The sequence below is a fragment of the Salvelinus alpinus genome, chromosome 14, assembly GCF_045679555.1.
Source record: "Salvelinus alpinus chromosome 14, SLU_Salpinus.1, whole genome shotgun sequence".
Lineage (NCBI taxonomy): Eukaryota > Metazoa > Chordata > Actinopteri > Salmoniformes > Salmonidae > Salvelinus > Salvelinus alpinus.
This window is the reverse complement of record NC_092099.1, coordinates 46,068,029-46,084,123: the sequence shown is the minus strand read 5'-3', so window position 1 is coordinate 46,084,123 and position 16,095 is coordinate 46,068,029. Positions and strand designations below refer to the sequence as shown.

Genomic DNA, 16,095 nt, shown 5'->3' with positions numbered 1-16,095 from the left:
GGTACTAAACTGGTACTAAACTAAACTGGTACTAAACTAAACTGGTACTAAACTGCCACAGAGAGAAGAAAGCGCATACACACCAGAGACCTCGGTGAGGTTTGGCCAAAAGGCTGTTGACCATTCAGTATGGCAGGCCTGGTTAGGAGTTAAAATGTCAAGGAAATGTGACAACAGCAGATCCACTGGCCTAGTCCATTTCAGCAATAGCCCTAAATATCTACACGGGGATAGTAGTAGAACAGTAGTGGCTCATGCTGTCTCCTTCAGCCCAGTTGAAATCCATGGATTAAACTTTACTTTTCCCGCCTGCCCCCATTGGATTTGGGAGGGGTTGAGGAGGAGGAGGAAGCTCACTTAGACTAGTCAAGTGCCCCTGAGTGCCTCCCTCAATCACATTAAGCAGCTGACAGCCATAGCCCAATGAACCAGGGATTTTCTATTGATACATGAGGACAACAGTCTGTTGTCTTGTCTATTTTACTTACATCACTGTTGTTGAGTGGTCCAAATGTACATGCAAAAGCACCACTAGCTAAATAGCTTCACATGTTCTGGAAAAGGAACAACACCCGCAGGAAAAATCACAGCCCTACAGAGGAGACATATATACCGAACAGAAATATTAAAACGCAACATGTAAAGTGTTGGTATCATGTTTCATGAGCTGAAATAAAATATCCCAGAAAACAGCCATTCTCACAAAAAGCTTATTTCTCTCAGATTGTGCACACATTTGGTTACATCCCTGTTAGTGAGCATTTCTCCTTTGTCAAGATAATCCATCCACCTGACAGGTATGGCATATCAAGAAGCTGATTAAACAGCATGGTCATTACACAGGTGCACCTTGTGCTGGGGGACAATAAAAGGTCACTCTAAAATGTGCCGTTTTGTCACGCAATGCCATAGATGTCTCAAGTTGAGGGAGCATGCAGTTGGCATGCTGACTGAAGGAATGTCCACCAGAGCTGTTGTCTGAAAATTGAATGTTCATTTCTCTACCATAAGCCGCCTCCACCGTCGTTTTAGAGAATTTGGCAGTACGTCCAACCGGCCTCACAACCATAGACCACCAGTTTATACATTTCCTTATATAAACTGTAACTCAGTAAAATCTTTGAAAGTGTTGCGTTTATATTTTGGTTCAGTATATTTAACTCCATTCAATCACAGACAAGTACCATCATATTTACATATCACTTTATCTATGTGGGGTAAGGGGGTGCTATTGTTTATTTTGTTAAGATGAGGCATATGCCAGGTTCATGTACAATACCACCTAGTCAGTCATCAATATCACAGTGTTATTGACCAGACTGTCAGTCATCATTATCACAGTGTTATTGACCAGACTGTCAGTCATCATTATCACAGTGTTATTGACCAGACTGTCAGTCATCATTATCAGTGTTATTGACCAGACTGTCAGTCATAATTATCACAGTGCTATTGACCCGACTGTCAGTCATCATTATCACAGTGTTATTGACCAGACTGTCAGTCATCATTATCACAGTGTTATTGACCAGACTGTCAGTCATAATTATCACAGTGTTATTGACCAGACTGTCAGTCATCATTATCACAGTGTTAGTGACCAGACTGTCAGTCATCATTATCACAGTGCTATTGACCAGACGGTCAGTCATCATTATCACAGTGTTAGTGACCAGACTGTCAGTCATCATTATCACAGTGTTATTGACCAGACGGTCAGTCATCATTATCACAGTGTTATTGACCAGATGGTCAGTCATCATTATCACAGTGTTATTGACCAGACGGTCAGTCATCATCTGTGTTATTGACCGGACTGTCAGTCATCATTATCACAGTGTTATTGAGCAGACGGTCAGTCATCATTATCACAGTGTTATTGACCAGACTGTCAGTCATCATTATCACGGTGTTATTGACCAGACTGTCAGTCATCATTATCACGGTGGTATTGACCAGACGGTCAGTCATCATTATCACAGTGTTATTGACCAGACTGTCAGTCATCATTATCACGGTGTTATTGACCAGACGGTCAGTCATCATTATCACGGTGTTATTGACCAGACGGTCAGTCATCATTATCACAGTGTTAGTGACCAGACTGTCAGTCATCATTATCACAGTGTTATTGACCAGACTGTCAGTCATCATTATCACAGTGTTAGTGACCAGACGGTCAGTCATCATTATCACAGTGTTAGTGACCAGACGGTCAGTCATCATTATCACAGTGTTAGTGACCAGACGGTCAGTCATCATTATCACGGTGTTATTGACCAGACGGTCAGTCATCATTATCACAGTGTTAGTGACCAGACGGTCAGTCATCATTATCACAGTGTTAGTGACCAGATAGTCAGTCATCATTATCACAGTGTTATTGACCAGATGGTCAGTCATCATTATCACAGTGTTAGTGACCAGACGGTCAGTCATCATTATCACAGTGTTAGTGACCAGATAGTCAGTCATCATTATCACAGTGTTATTGACCAGATGGTCAGTCATCATTATCACAGTGTTATTGACCAGACTGTCAGTCATCATTATCACAGTGTTATTGACCAGACGGTCAGTCATCATTATCACAGTGTTAGTGACCAGACGGTCAGTCATCATTATCACAGTGTTAGTGACCAGACGGTCAGTCATCATTATCACAGTGTTAGTGACCAGATAGTCAGTCATCATTATCACAGTGTTAGTGACCAGATAGTCAGTCATCATTATCACGGTGTTATTGACCAGACTGTCAGTCATCATTATCACAGTGTTAGTGACCAGACTGTCAGTCATCATTATCACAGTGTTAGTGACCAGATAGTCAGTCATCATTATCACAGTGTTAGTGACCAGACTGTCAGTCATCATTATCACAGTGTTAGTGACCAGATAGTCAGTCATCATTATCACAGTGTTAGTGACCAGATAGTCAGTCATCATTATCACAGTGTTAGTGACCAGATAGTCAGTCATCATTATCACAGTGTTAGTGACCAGACTGTCAGTCATCATTATCACAGTGTTATTGATGGTCTGCTGCTCCGAGGGTGCTGCTGATCACCATTTCTGTTCCATAATTAAGCAGTTGGACAACTGACCCATGTAGATCACATTACAGGAAGAGAACACAGGGGCTTCATTCCTATCAGGGAACAACTATTGCGTGATATTAACAGGTAATAAGCGCATAGTGATTGGATGACTGGGAGGGGTGAAGAAGGTTAGATGAACTGAACTACTGGCAATGAGGTTAATACAGATGAGACTTCATTTCATATGGTATCACCTTCATATGTGATGACAAAAGTATTGCATCCGCTTCCACTGGCACATTGTAACAGTCATTGAGCAAACAGTCTTCCAATAATCACTCAGTTGGACAATAAAACTTAAATGGGAAGGCAATCATGTGATGTGGATGTGCATTGTAACTAGGCCTATACCGTCAGTCTGATTTGACAGTGGAGCTAAAGGTAGTTCATTGTGAAGGTGTACTACAATAAAACAATACAAAAAGATTACTATTGCACCCTGAATATTGTATTTACAATAGTAGAATGGACTGAACATTTCATTAATGTACTGTCTCATTAAACCTGATGTTAAAACAGGGTCCTTCAGATCCACAGGCTCTCAGCAAACTACTATAATTGACTAATTAAAAACACAGCTCAAGGGTTACAATTGTGTCACCCTTTTTAATGAAACAAGTCATCAGAAATATGAAAAGGTCTCTGTGTTTAATAAGAGAGCTGGTCTAGGATCAGTTTTGCCTTCTAAATCACATGAATGAGAAAGGGGACCTGACACTTGACCATCGTGAAATGAGGACACCTTGAGCAGGTCTCCTCTCCTCAGTCCCCCCAAAAAATGAAAATCAATGACTAGTGCTACCAAAGCTTCATCTGTTCAGGGATGTGAATGCCTGAACCTACACACAGCTCTGTCACACACACTTATCCCACCAGACATGCCACCAGGGGTCTTTTCATATTCCCCAAATCCAGAACAAATTCAAGAAAGCATACAGTATTATATAGAGCCCTAATTGCATGGAACTTCCATCTCATATTGCTCAAATAAACAGATAACCTATTATTATTTTTAAACAGATAAAGCAACACCTCGTGGCATTACGCCTCTCCCCTATTTAACCTAGATAGTTTGTGTGTATGCGTTGATATGTAGGCTACGTGTGCCTTTGAAAAAAAAAATGTAGTTCTATATTTGAGCTGTTCTTGTCTATTGATGTTCTGTATTATGTCATTCTGTATTATGTTTCATGTTTTGTGTGGACCACAGGAAGAGTAGCTGCTGCTTTTGCAACAACTAATGGGATCCTAAAAAAAATACCAAATACCATGTAGTGACAGGCAGATAATTACAACATTGTGATTGTGAATCCCTCCCTCCAGGCTATGCCCTTTTGGTTAATTCAGTCTGTGTTTAAACCTCACTGCAATGTCACATTCTGACCTTCATTGTATCCGTCTAAATTCCCTTATGGGATGGATTCTCATGCAGAATATCATTGTAGGCTACTGCTGGGTGGGAAAAGGTATTGTACACGGTGCATGACAATCACATGTGAGAAGGTATATAGTGACAGCGTGATGATGCAACTTGTGTACGTAACTCACCAACTCATTTCATCCTCATATAGACTAGTTCACTTAATCGAAAGATAGTCTAACATTGTACAACTAAGACAACCATTTGAAATGAAGACATGAAATCATTGTAGTCCATTATGCAGGCACTGGCAGTTAGTAGCCTGTTTCAGGCTAGAAGTCAGGCCATTCAAATGCAGCAGAATTACTGTCATCAGTTTCTCAGGTAGGCATTGGTCAGGTGGGGCATAAACAGAAGTAGCCTTCCCTAGTGTCTGAGGATGCCCAGTTAACACTTGACTGGAAACGCTTTTCTATAAACAATTTTACTTCAATTACAAAGCACAGTGCCACAATTCACATAAAGTACAGTTTGACCAAGTATGGAAAACATAGCTTACCGAGGTTTTATTGTATTGACCATGTCATTGCATTTTTTTGGCGCAGGAAATAAAATGAGACGACTTCCCTAAGCAACTGAAAAACCCGCGCCCTTCTTGAGACAGATGATAGCTAGGAGGTTCCGCGTTGAAACCCCTTGCGAATATAATAGATGATATAAAAGGTTTTGAACATAAGCAATAGAAAGTCAAAAAAGTACTGTATATATCCGTTTTCTTGAATACAGTAAGACGGCTGCTCAATGCTCCTCTCTGCAGCAAGGATGAGTTTTGGAGGGAAGAAATGACCGGACTGGATCCACACGCGAGATGGAATCAATGGCGCTTTCGCAAAACCAGGCACTGGATTTATTTATGTCAGCGCAGTAGTCACTAAAGACATTTTCAAAATGAGAATATTTGGGGTTAGACGGCTTGAACTAAAATCAAGCCTACTTGAAACGAAGGGCCTTTTTTATTACTTTTTTTGATTAGTCTCTTTATAGAAACAAACATAGTGAAACAGTTTCACGTCAAACGTTATATTTTAGTGATGCTGGCTTAGAACATCTGATGTTCTTTATTATAGGTCCCTGTATGCGACGGTACTATAAGTTCTACTCTAGCCAATGAAGTCTCGCGCATATGTAGAGTGACCAATAACTGCAAATTGATGCAGCAGTGGGATAACCCTGCGGTATGTCAGACCTGTCAGAAGCGTTCCCATGTTCGTACTGGGGTTTGTGCCTGAGGCATTTTACGATTGTGGTAATAGTCTTGTATGATGGCATAGTACGGCCTCTGCCAAAAAGGTCTGGATCCTCATGACACAGGTGGTACCGTTTACACTAGGGTTTCTGGTTTGAGCTAGAATCTTTGCTCCATTAAACCGGGGGGGGGGGGGGGGGGGGGGGTTAAACTGAACTCACAATTGGTAAAAATGTAAAGTTTCCATTTGTCCAGGATGAATGAGTCACCTCATTCCACCTCTCGTTGTGGAAGAGTATAAAGCAATGCAGCAGTCTCTCCAAAGAATTAGACTGCCATCTTGTGGTTGTACTGTTTACCAAAGCCCTCAACTAGGCAAACTCAATTTTGTGGAATTTGTGACAAGCAACTTTTATAGCCTGAACATATAAAAGTTTGTTTAGTGACCATCCTAAATGTATCTACAACCAGCCACCACCATTACTACTGCATACTAATATTATATCACGTTTTTCAAAACCATACTTTAAAACTTTAACCACAAAAATACTTTTAAAGAGAAAGCACGTACCATCAATTGTACTTCATGTACAATAACCATCTAGTTTATGTTCACGTCGCCAATATTCAACGCCGTCTCTATTACAGTAGGTGACGCTGTTCAACAGCAAAGCACCTAGCAGTATTTGCTAGGTGACACCATAAGGCATATATGTCAGAGTCAAGGCCCGCGGGCCACATCCGGCCCGCGAGAAGGTTTTTTACGGCCCCTGGGATGATCTTGATTTATTATTAGAACCGGCCCGCAGACCGCAGCAAGCCGGCAGCCCGCAGATCTTTTACACGCACCAATACTACATTTCCCACAATGCAACGGTGACGCACCGAGCAGTAGGCTGCTGTGTAAATGAGATGGAGCTGCCTTGGGAAAAACTCGTGGGTTTGACAACCGACGGAGCACCTGCGATGTGTGGACACAGGAGCGGACTGGTGGCGAAGATACGGGAAAATATGCAAGAGGAAAACGCGACAGGTGAGCTGACAGCTTATCATTGTATCATACACCAGGAAGCGTTGTGCGGTAAAGCCTTGAAAATGGAGCATGTAATGAGCATCATCACGCGCACAGTTAACTTTATCAGAGCCAAAGGTTTGAATCACCGCCAGTTCAAGGCATTTCTGACGGAGTTAGAAACGGAGCATGGTGATTTGCCTTATCACACAGAGGTGCGATGGCTAAGCCAGGGAAAGGTGCTTCAAAGATGTTTCGAGCTTCGTGAGGAGATTTGTCTGTTCTTGGACAGCAAAGGGAAAGACACAACACAACTCCGAGACGAAATGTTTCTGTGTGAAATGGCTTTTCTGTGTGACATTACGAGTCATCTGAATGCAATGAACTTGCAGCTGCAGGGTCGGGATCATGTCATCTCTGATATGTACAGTACAGTGAAGGCATTTAAAACCAAACTGACTCTGTGGGAGACGCAGATGCGGAAAGAAAATTTGAGCCACTTTCCCAGCTGCCAGACCATGAAAGAGAAGCTCTCTACCAGTGCGTTCCCGAGCGCACAGTTGGCTGATAAAATAGGTATGCTTGCCGCTGACTTTCGACGCCGATTTGCTGACTTTGAAGCACAAAAAAGCAGGTTGGAACTGCTCGGTAACCCATTTGCTGTTGACGTGGAAAGCTCACCACCAAACCTCCAAATGGAGTTGATTGACCTCCAATGCAATGATGCACTGAGGGCAAAATATGCGGCAGTGGGTGCTGCGGAGTTCGCCCGTTTCCTCCCCGACACAATGCCCCAGCTGCGCATCCAGGCTGCTCAAACGTTGTCTATGTTTGGCAGCACATACCTGTGTGAACAACTGTTTTCTTTGATGAACCTGAACAAAACATCACACAGAAGTCGACTTACTGCTGAACACCTCCACTCAATTCTGAGGATTTCCTCAGCTCAGAGCCTTACCCCGAACATTGATGAACTTGTGGAAAAGATGGGACACCACCAAGTATCACCCTCAACCTCAAACAAGTGAACATTACTGTGCAATCACATATTTAGAGTTTTTACTCAGTTCAAGTTTAAAAGTTAAAGTTTAATATTTGTTTTCACTGCATGTTACTTCTCCTTAAACAAAGTGTTGTTTTTGATTAATAGATTTTTGCACTTTATTTTATTGTATTTCAATCCAATTATATTTTAAAAATATTTCAGTTGAGTGGATGATAGAAAATTGCTATTATTGTTTTTTTCTTTGAAGTAAATTTAGCCCACTTTTGCTAAAATAGAAAATATAGGCTACTGATGGTGCCTTGAATACCGGTTTCTTTCATTTAATGTTCATGTTATGGGGATTTTTATATAAAGGAAATTTGTCTTTTGTGTCTGTTGAAAATTAAAGATTACTGACAGAGCCATAAGAAAATATTGCTTTATTTATCTGATCATATTGGAATATATTTGTTAGGTTTTCAGTAGGTTCAATTAGGTTCACTAGACTATATGCGTCATTTAAAATTTTTTCAATGAACATTCGAACAGTCCGGCCCTCGGCTTGTAGCTAAATTTTTTATTTGGCCCTCCGTCCATTTGACTTTGACACCCCTGCCATAAGGCATATATACTAGTTATCAGTGTAGTAACTCAGGTGATTTATCATTAATATATACAGTATATCACAAAAGTGAGTACACCCCTCACATTTTTGTAAATATTTGAGTATATCTTTTCATGTGACAACACTGAAGAAATGACACTTTGCTACAATGTAAAGTAGTGAGTGTACAGCTTGTATGAGTGTACAGCTTGTATAACAGTGTAAATGTGATGTCCCCTCAAAATAACTCAACACACAGCCATTAATGTCTAAACCGCTGGCAACAAAAGTGAGTACACCCCTAAGTGAAAATTGGGCCCAAAGTGTCAATATTTTGTGTGGCCACCATCATTTTCCAGCACTGCCTTAACCCTCTTGGGCATGGAGTTCACCAGAGCGTCACAGGTTGCCACTGGAGTCCTCTTCCACTCCTCCATGACGACATCACGGAACTGGTGGATGTTAGAGAGCTTGCACTCCTCCACCTTCCGTTTGAGGATACCCCACAGATGCTCAATAGGGTTTAGGTCTGGAGACATGGGGTTTAGGTCTGGAGTCCATCACCTTTACCCTCAGCTTCTTTAGCAAGGCAGTGGTCGTCTTGGAGGTGTGTTTGGGGTCGTTATCATGTTGGAATACTGCCCTGCGGCCCAGTCTCCGAAGGGAGGGGATCATGCTCTGCTTCAGTATGTCACAGTACATGTTGGCATTCATGGTTCCCTCAATGAACTGTAGCTCCCCAGTGCCGGCAGCACTCATGCAGCCCCAGACCATGACAGTCCCACCACCATGCTTGACTGTAGGCAAGACACACTTGTCTTTGTACTCCTCACCTGGTTGCTGCCACACACGCTTGACACCATCTGGACCAAATAAGTTTATCTTGGTCTCATCAGACCACAGGACATGGTTCCAGTAATTCATGGCCTTAGTCTGCTTGTCTTCAGCAAACTGTTTGCGGGCTTTCTTGTGCATCATCTTTAGAAGAGGCTTCCTTCTGGGACGACAGCCATGCAGACCAATTTGATGCAGTGTACAGCGTATGGTCTGAGCACTGACAGGCTGACCCCCCACCCCTTCAACCTCTGCAGCAATGCTGGCAGCACTCATACGTCTATTTCCCAAAGACATCCTCTGGATATGACGCTGAGCACGTGCACTCAACTTCTTTGGTCGACCATGGCGAGGCCTGTTCTGAGTGGAACCTGTCCAGTTAAACCGCTGTATGGTCTTGGCCACCGTGCTGCAGCTCAGTTTCAGGGTCTTGCCAATCTTCTTATAGCCCAGGCCATCTTTATGTAGAGCAACAAGTATTTTTTTCAGATCCTCAGAGTTCTTTGCCATGAGGTGCCATGTTGAACTTCCAGTGACCAGTCAGTATGAGGGAGTGATGACACCAAATTTAACACACCTGAGACCTTGTAACACTAACGAGTCACATGACACCGTGGAGGGAAAATGGCTAATTGGGCCCAATTCGGACATTTTCACTTAGGGGTGTACTTACTTTTGTTGCCAGCGGTTTAGACATTATTGGCTGTGTGTTGAGTTATTTTGAGGGTACAGCACATTTACACTGTTATACAAGCTGTACACTCACTACTTTACATTGTAGCAAAGTGCCATTTCTTCAGTGTTGTCACATGAAAAGATATACTCAAATATTTACAAAAATGTGAGGGGTGTACTCACTTTTGTGATATACTGTATGACTCTGGCACAGTATATATATATATTTTATACACACACACAGCTTTCACCCCTCACTCGTCAAACTAAAAGCATATCCATTTTTTATCTGAAGTCTGACCCTTACTTTCCTGGTCCTATTTTAGACCCCACCCAACCCTAAGCTGGTCCTTAATGTATTTTTAGCCTTTGCTCCAAACATCCTTTTTGCCAAATGTGTAAACCACCCCCAACGCCCTTAACTCAGTCTCTCCAGCAACATTCTGAATTTGCTCTCCGGCAACATTCTGAATTTGCTCTCCGGCAACATTCTGAATTTGCTCTCCGGCAACATTCTGAATTTGCTCTCCGGCAACATTCTGAATTTGCTCTCCGGCAACATTCTGAATTTGCTCTCCGGCAACATTCTGAATTTGCTCTCCGGCAACATTCTGAATTTGCTCTCCGGCAACATTCTGAATTTGCTCTCCGGCAACATTCTGAATTTGCTCTCCGGCAACATTCTGAATTTGCTCTCCGGCAACATTCTGAATTTGCTCTCCGGCAACATTCTGAATTTGCTCTCCGGCAACATTCTGAATTTGCTCTCCGGCAACATTCTGAATTTGCTCTCCGGCAACATTCTGAATTTGCTCTCCGGCAACATTCTGAATTTGCTCTCCGGCAACATTCTGAATTTGCTCTCCGGCAACATTCTGAATTTGCTCTCCAGCAACATTCTGAATTTGCGGTCCTGTTATGCCCTTCAGCCCACTGGAAACAAGTAGGCTACATTAATAAAATACAAAACGTGGGCATAATACAACAAATCTAGTCTGCTAATAACATCGAGGAAAAACTACAATATTTGACACTCATTAAAAACAAAAATAAATTCACACAAAATGCATTGGGTGTTTTTTTTATTGATAACATATTAGGACCAATGCAGATTCAAACTCTTCCTTAACATCAAAATATCAATCTTGAGGAGAAAAGGACCACCACTGTCATCACCTTCAGCGTTAGTACAAAGAAACATCAAAGTAAGGTACAGAGATCACTGTCCGTAGTGTGGTCGTAATTTGGTCCTGTCATCATTTATGTCGGTTCAGTCATGTTGGAGGTCATGTCACTTAGGTCATCTCTGTAGGAACAAAAACATCAGCACTTTAAATATGCATTAAACTGTGTTGGTCTCTCCTAATGTGTTGCCCAGAGTCAGGTTAAGAGGGGGAAAAAGTATATTGTTTAGTCCTGCTTATGTACTTACCTTATGTCTGCTGGTAACTCAACATACGTCTCTGGTAATTCAAGTATGTATAAAGGAAAAAAACAGCTTGTGGACACTCGCTGTCATTGATCGCTACAGAATTTAGTCTTAACCCTTGGAGACACTTACCTTGTTCTGTGTCCCCCTAATAGGTGCGTTGACGTTTGTGAGACTCCTCTTTGGGCGGGTCAGCCCGCATCACCTTCATTTTAACGCCATTCACCATTTGACCATGTAGGGTTGCCATGGCATCATCTGCACTCTTTCTCTCTGCGTACTTCATGTATCCCACATTCCGTCCAGGCACAAGGAAAACCTCAACCAGAGAGCCAAAACGGCTGTAGAAACAGAGAGAGGGGAATAACTGATCGGCAGGAATTTTGACCTCCCCCCAATCATCAATACTCACACAAGATCGCAACTATCCCTCTAGCCCAAAGTTAAAAAGGGAATCAGTAGCAGGGTACGGAAAACTTTATAAACAATTAAAAGTATTTTATAAACTGTTGTTAGTTTAAAGAGTTTGTCAGTAATAAGTGTTAATAAACAGTGTATTGATGACAATAATGGTATCTCATACCAGAACACATCTTCAAGCACATCCATGGGTAGAGGCAAAGGTTTGAAGACCACAAATAGGCGTTCTTTCACCCGGCTGTCTGAGGGGGCCAACTTCTGGAGAGGTGGGAGGGCAACATCTGTCTGTACCCGGGGGCTCTGAGGAACAGCGGGTGATGGATAGCCCTGACAAAGACATATAAAGTTTGTTAGGAAGTTCAATCATCATGTAGTAGTTTTTTTAAATATCTTGGTTAGCTCTAGAAAAGGCCTCTTTTGCTCAAGGTTAACCAAGTCAGTAACTTACAGTGCTCGTCTTCCTAAGTGGTGGTGGGCCAGTAGGAGCATTGCACACGATAGACATCATCTGGGCTGCTACCAGCTGCATGGCCATCCTTCCCACTGGGCTGAAGACAACAAGAGGGTAAATAAGGACCAAACAACAACCCAACAACAACGACCTACCAACAACAACAACGACCTACCACACCCGCAATAACATCTGCTATACATTTGTATGTGACAAAAAAAAATAGATTTGATGTACAATACCATGAAGTTAAATTTCATCCTACCTTCTTCTGTCCTGCCCATCATCAATGTGAGTGACTACTAGCCGGTTCCCAGGAGGGTACTCAAAGCCATCCAGTTTGTTTTTCGCATAGACAGCTGATCCAAGGTTGTTGTAGCGAATCATAGCTTGCCCTGAAAGGGTAAAAAAAAAAAAAATACTATTCACCAATTCCTATGCAATACATCAGGTGTTGCATCTGAGGGAGTAACTGTGTGTTTTGTGGCTACCTGTGCTGAAACCATATGAATCCTGCTGCATCTCGCAATAATCCATCCCCGGGATCAGGTCAAAGAGGCTATAGACTTGATCTTGTGTGATGCTCGCCCTTGATGACACCATTAAGCACCTGGTGATGATGTCTGTGCCCCTCATGTCTCCCCTGGTATGAAAACCAGAGTCCACTTCAATGGGAGGAAATAGAATGGCTTAGCATTTGCGGAAAAACAATCATGGGTATGTAGAAATCGTAGGCCTAATCACACCAATGGCAGGTACATACCAAATGGATAGGAAGTCATTCCTGGGTCACCCTGGACATGCTCTGCTCTGGCAGGGCTAAAGTAGTCGTTGTCTGGGGCTGGCGTTTTGTTCCTCGGCTCTGCAAGAATGGCCCTATATGCTGTTGTAAACAAAAACGACACAAACATGGATTACTAGATTGATAGTTTGGGTTTTCACAGACATGTGATATGAACAAAAAGAGACAACTTACTCTTCTCACAGTTCTCTATGGCGGTGGCTGCCTGTGAGGGTTTGTGATATCTCACATACCCCAGGCCCTTACTTTCTCCTGTGGTTTTATTCTTTACGATGATGCAATACTCAATGTCACCATATTCCTGTGAGAACAAATGAGTGATAAGCACAGGCAATTCCAATACGGTTTATCAGCCAAATACAACATGATCGAGGGTGATGAACTACCTTGAATGTTTCTTTCAAGTCGTCCTCTGTAAAGGTTTTGGGAATCATCACAAATATTCTGGTGAGCTCCTCATCCTCCACGTCTCGGTGGCTTCCGGAGGACCTCGCCTGGGCAATAAACACCTGGCAGAAGAGATAACTTAGCATGATAAATCAATATATAAAAATACACACACCCCAAACCTGACAGAAGAGAAAGAACCTACGCCGACCGGTGAAGTACAGGTTTACGAGCCGCACCCCAACGATCAGGAAAATGACTGAGATTACTCTGGCCCAGTGAGATTATGATTCATGCCTTTTGGCCAATCCGTTTGCAGTATAAAGCTGGGTGAAGGAGTTGGGTTCTGTCAAGTCAGTCAAAGTATCTAGAAGTGGACTTGTGTGTCTGTCTTCCTCCCAGAGGGAGAAGGCACTACGCATTATGAGCAGTCTCATGGTGTGATCTCCAGAGCAGAGTGCCACTGAAAGGAGGATCCCTGGTGTTTGTCATGCACACCACTTGGTGCAACACAGATAAGGTGGCGAGCGCCAGACTGAGGAGACCCGGTTGGGTCCTTCTGGTTGCACGTGGTATTTCATCTTTGGGAGAAAAAATATATATATACATATATATTGGGAGTTGTGCCTGTTGTCAGAGGGCTGGATATAAGACTCATCGTGGATATAACCCGTTTTAACATATTTTAGTAAATACTTTTAAAGCCTATTTTTCTTAACTGCATTGTTGGTTAAGGGCTTGTAAGTAAACATTTCACTGAAATGTCTACACCTGTTGTATTCGGCACATTTGACAGCATCCACCATTTTAAAGTAGTCAACTGGGTGGGGATTCCTATGAGCTGGGTGGGGATTCCTATGAGCTGGGTGCAATTCGCCAATGAAGAAGAAAATTGAGTACTTTAAAACAAATATAGCCCCAATGGCACTGCCCATACTGTCAGACACAAAAATGAGTCCTCCATCCCCATGGCCTGTTCACACGCTTATCTGCCCTCATTGGCTAGAATGGTCCCAACTGACCCCCCCTCATCTTAAAAGACATGCATTTCCAATAGTGACTATCTTGTCAATATAAAAGACAATCTGTAATCTGTCTAGGGATAAGATGCTGGTGCAATTTCTTACCCCACGTCCCTTTTTTGGATGAACAAAATGTGCAAGGCACTTTCCGAACTTCGAAAGGCAGCCATAAGTAGGCCTAACTCCTTCACCCAGCCTGATACTACACAAATCCGCCGGAAAACCAAATGAAGAAGCACTAGCTACAATAGTGTTAATAAAATTAGCAAAGTCACTGAGGGCACTACGCATTAATAAAACCACAGCCAGAGTACATACCTTGATTGGTTTGGTTCCTTCGACCAAGCATTTTCCATGCATTTCTTCCATAGCCGTACATGCCTCGGACGATTTAGTAAATTTCACAAAGGAAACTCCTTTTGACTCCTTTGTCTGCTTGTCTTTGACTACCCAAACGTCCTGAATTTCTCCAAAAAGAGAAAACTGTTCCCGGATCATGTCCTCGGTGATGGACTTACTTGTAACTAGAAACAAGCGACTATTTGGGGGATCATCGAGATCCGTCGACGGCCTAAATGCATCCTCCATTTTACCACCCTGAAAACTATCTTGCTAAGCTAACGTTAGCTAACAAGACACACACTTGCGAAGTGGCGTCGACGATGATCCGTAAATAGTTATCGATAGTTACGGTTTCACTTGCTCTGTCTACCACCGTTTAAAAACAACAACAATTAATTGTATATTTTCCGTATCGGATATATAGTAGCTAGTGATGTTACGTTTGATACTGAAACTCCGAGGAATGCGTCGAAATCGCAGCAACGTACAAACGCCTGTATCTCCTTTTCAGGAAGAAGCACGTGATCAATGACGTCCAAAGATTCGTTTCGTCGAACAACCACCTGATTGGTTAGACAGAGACTGGCCCAGCCCCCACCAACCAAATGAGTGACATTAAACAAATGCTGAGTCTACTATGCTCACATGTGATGGGCCGAGGGTCATGGTAAGATGAGCACAATAACTCCACCATTCTCACACTACATCCACCCAAGTGGCATGACACAAATTCTATCTAAATGATAAACAAATCACATTTGCAAAATAAGAGTTTACTTTAATTGAAAAATCCTATTTTAATGGTTCTTCTTGGATTGTGAGTGTTTGTCTCATTTTGAAAGGTAAAGAAAAGAGAAAAAAAAAAAAGTTATGAAGTCTTTTTACGTTGCATGTTGGAATATACAAGGATTGAAGTCCTCTGCTTTTGGGCTAAAGAGCAGAAACCCAGACTTCCTGAAAGAAATTGATGATGTTGATATTTTAGTACTACAGGAAACATGGTGCAGAGGTGATGTTTCCACTGGCTGTCCATTAGGTTATAAGGAGATAATCATACCATCCACTAAATTAAAAGGAATCAAACAGGGCAGAGACTCAGGGGGAATGCTAATATGGTATAAATCTGAACTAATTCATTCAATCGAATTGATCAAAACAGGAGAATTCTTTATCTGGTTAAAAATCAACAAGGAAGCTATCTTGACAGATAAAAATGTCTTCCTCTGTGCCACATACATTCCCCCCTCAGAGTCACCCTACTTCAACGAAGAGAGCTTCTCCATTCTAGAGGGAGAGATTAGTCACTTTCAGGCCCAAGGCAACGTACTGGTCTGTGGAGACCTGAATGCTAGAATAGCAGAAGAACAAGACACTATTAACAGTCATGGGGATAAACACCTACCAGGAAGCAATAACCTTTCCCTCCCC

At 42.4% G+C, this 16,095-nt stretch overlaps 2 protein-coding genes across 4 annotated transcripts in view; both read right to left on the bottom strand.

Moving 5' to 3' along the window:
• Positions 1-5,295, bottom strand: part of LOC139538969 (oxysterol-binding protein-related protein 6-like) — a 100,750-nt gene extending 95,455 nt beyond the window's left edge. For all 3 annotated transcript variants that reach the window (XM_071341570.1, XM_071341571.1, XM_071341573.1), the window contains exon 1: positions 5,018-5,295. The gene's annotated coding sequence lies outside the window, so the exon portion shown is untranslated. The remainder of the gene's footprint in view (positions 1-5,017) is intronic.
• A 5,584-nt stretch (positions 5,296-10,879) lies between these two features.
• Positions 10,880-15,244, bottom strand: rbm45 (RNA binding motif protein 45). Its single transcript, XM_071341569.1, has 10 exons — positions 14,644-15,244; positions 13,303-13,425; positions 13,091-13,217; positions 12,878-12,997; positions 12,606-12,779; positions 12,380-12,509; positions 12,112-12,211; positions 11,827-11,990; positions 11,376-11,584; positions 10,880-11,120 (listed from the first exon to the last, which is right to left on the bottom strand). The coding sequence occupies exons 1-9, from the start codon at positions 14,911-14,913 to the stop codon at positions 11,392-11,394; spliced, it is 1,401 nt and encodes a 466-aa protein (XP_071197670.1). The 5' UTR covers positions 14,914-15,244; the 3' UTR covers positions 10,880-11,120; positions 11,376-11,391.
• Positions 15,245-16,095: the final 851 nt, after the last annotated feature.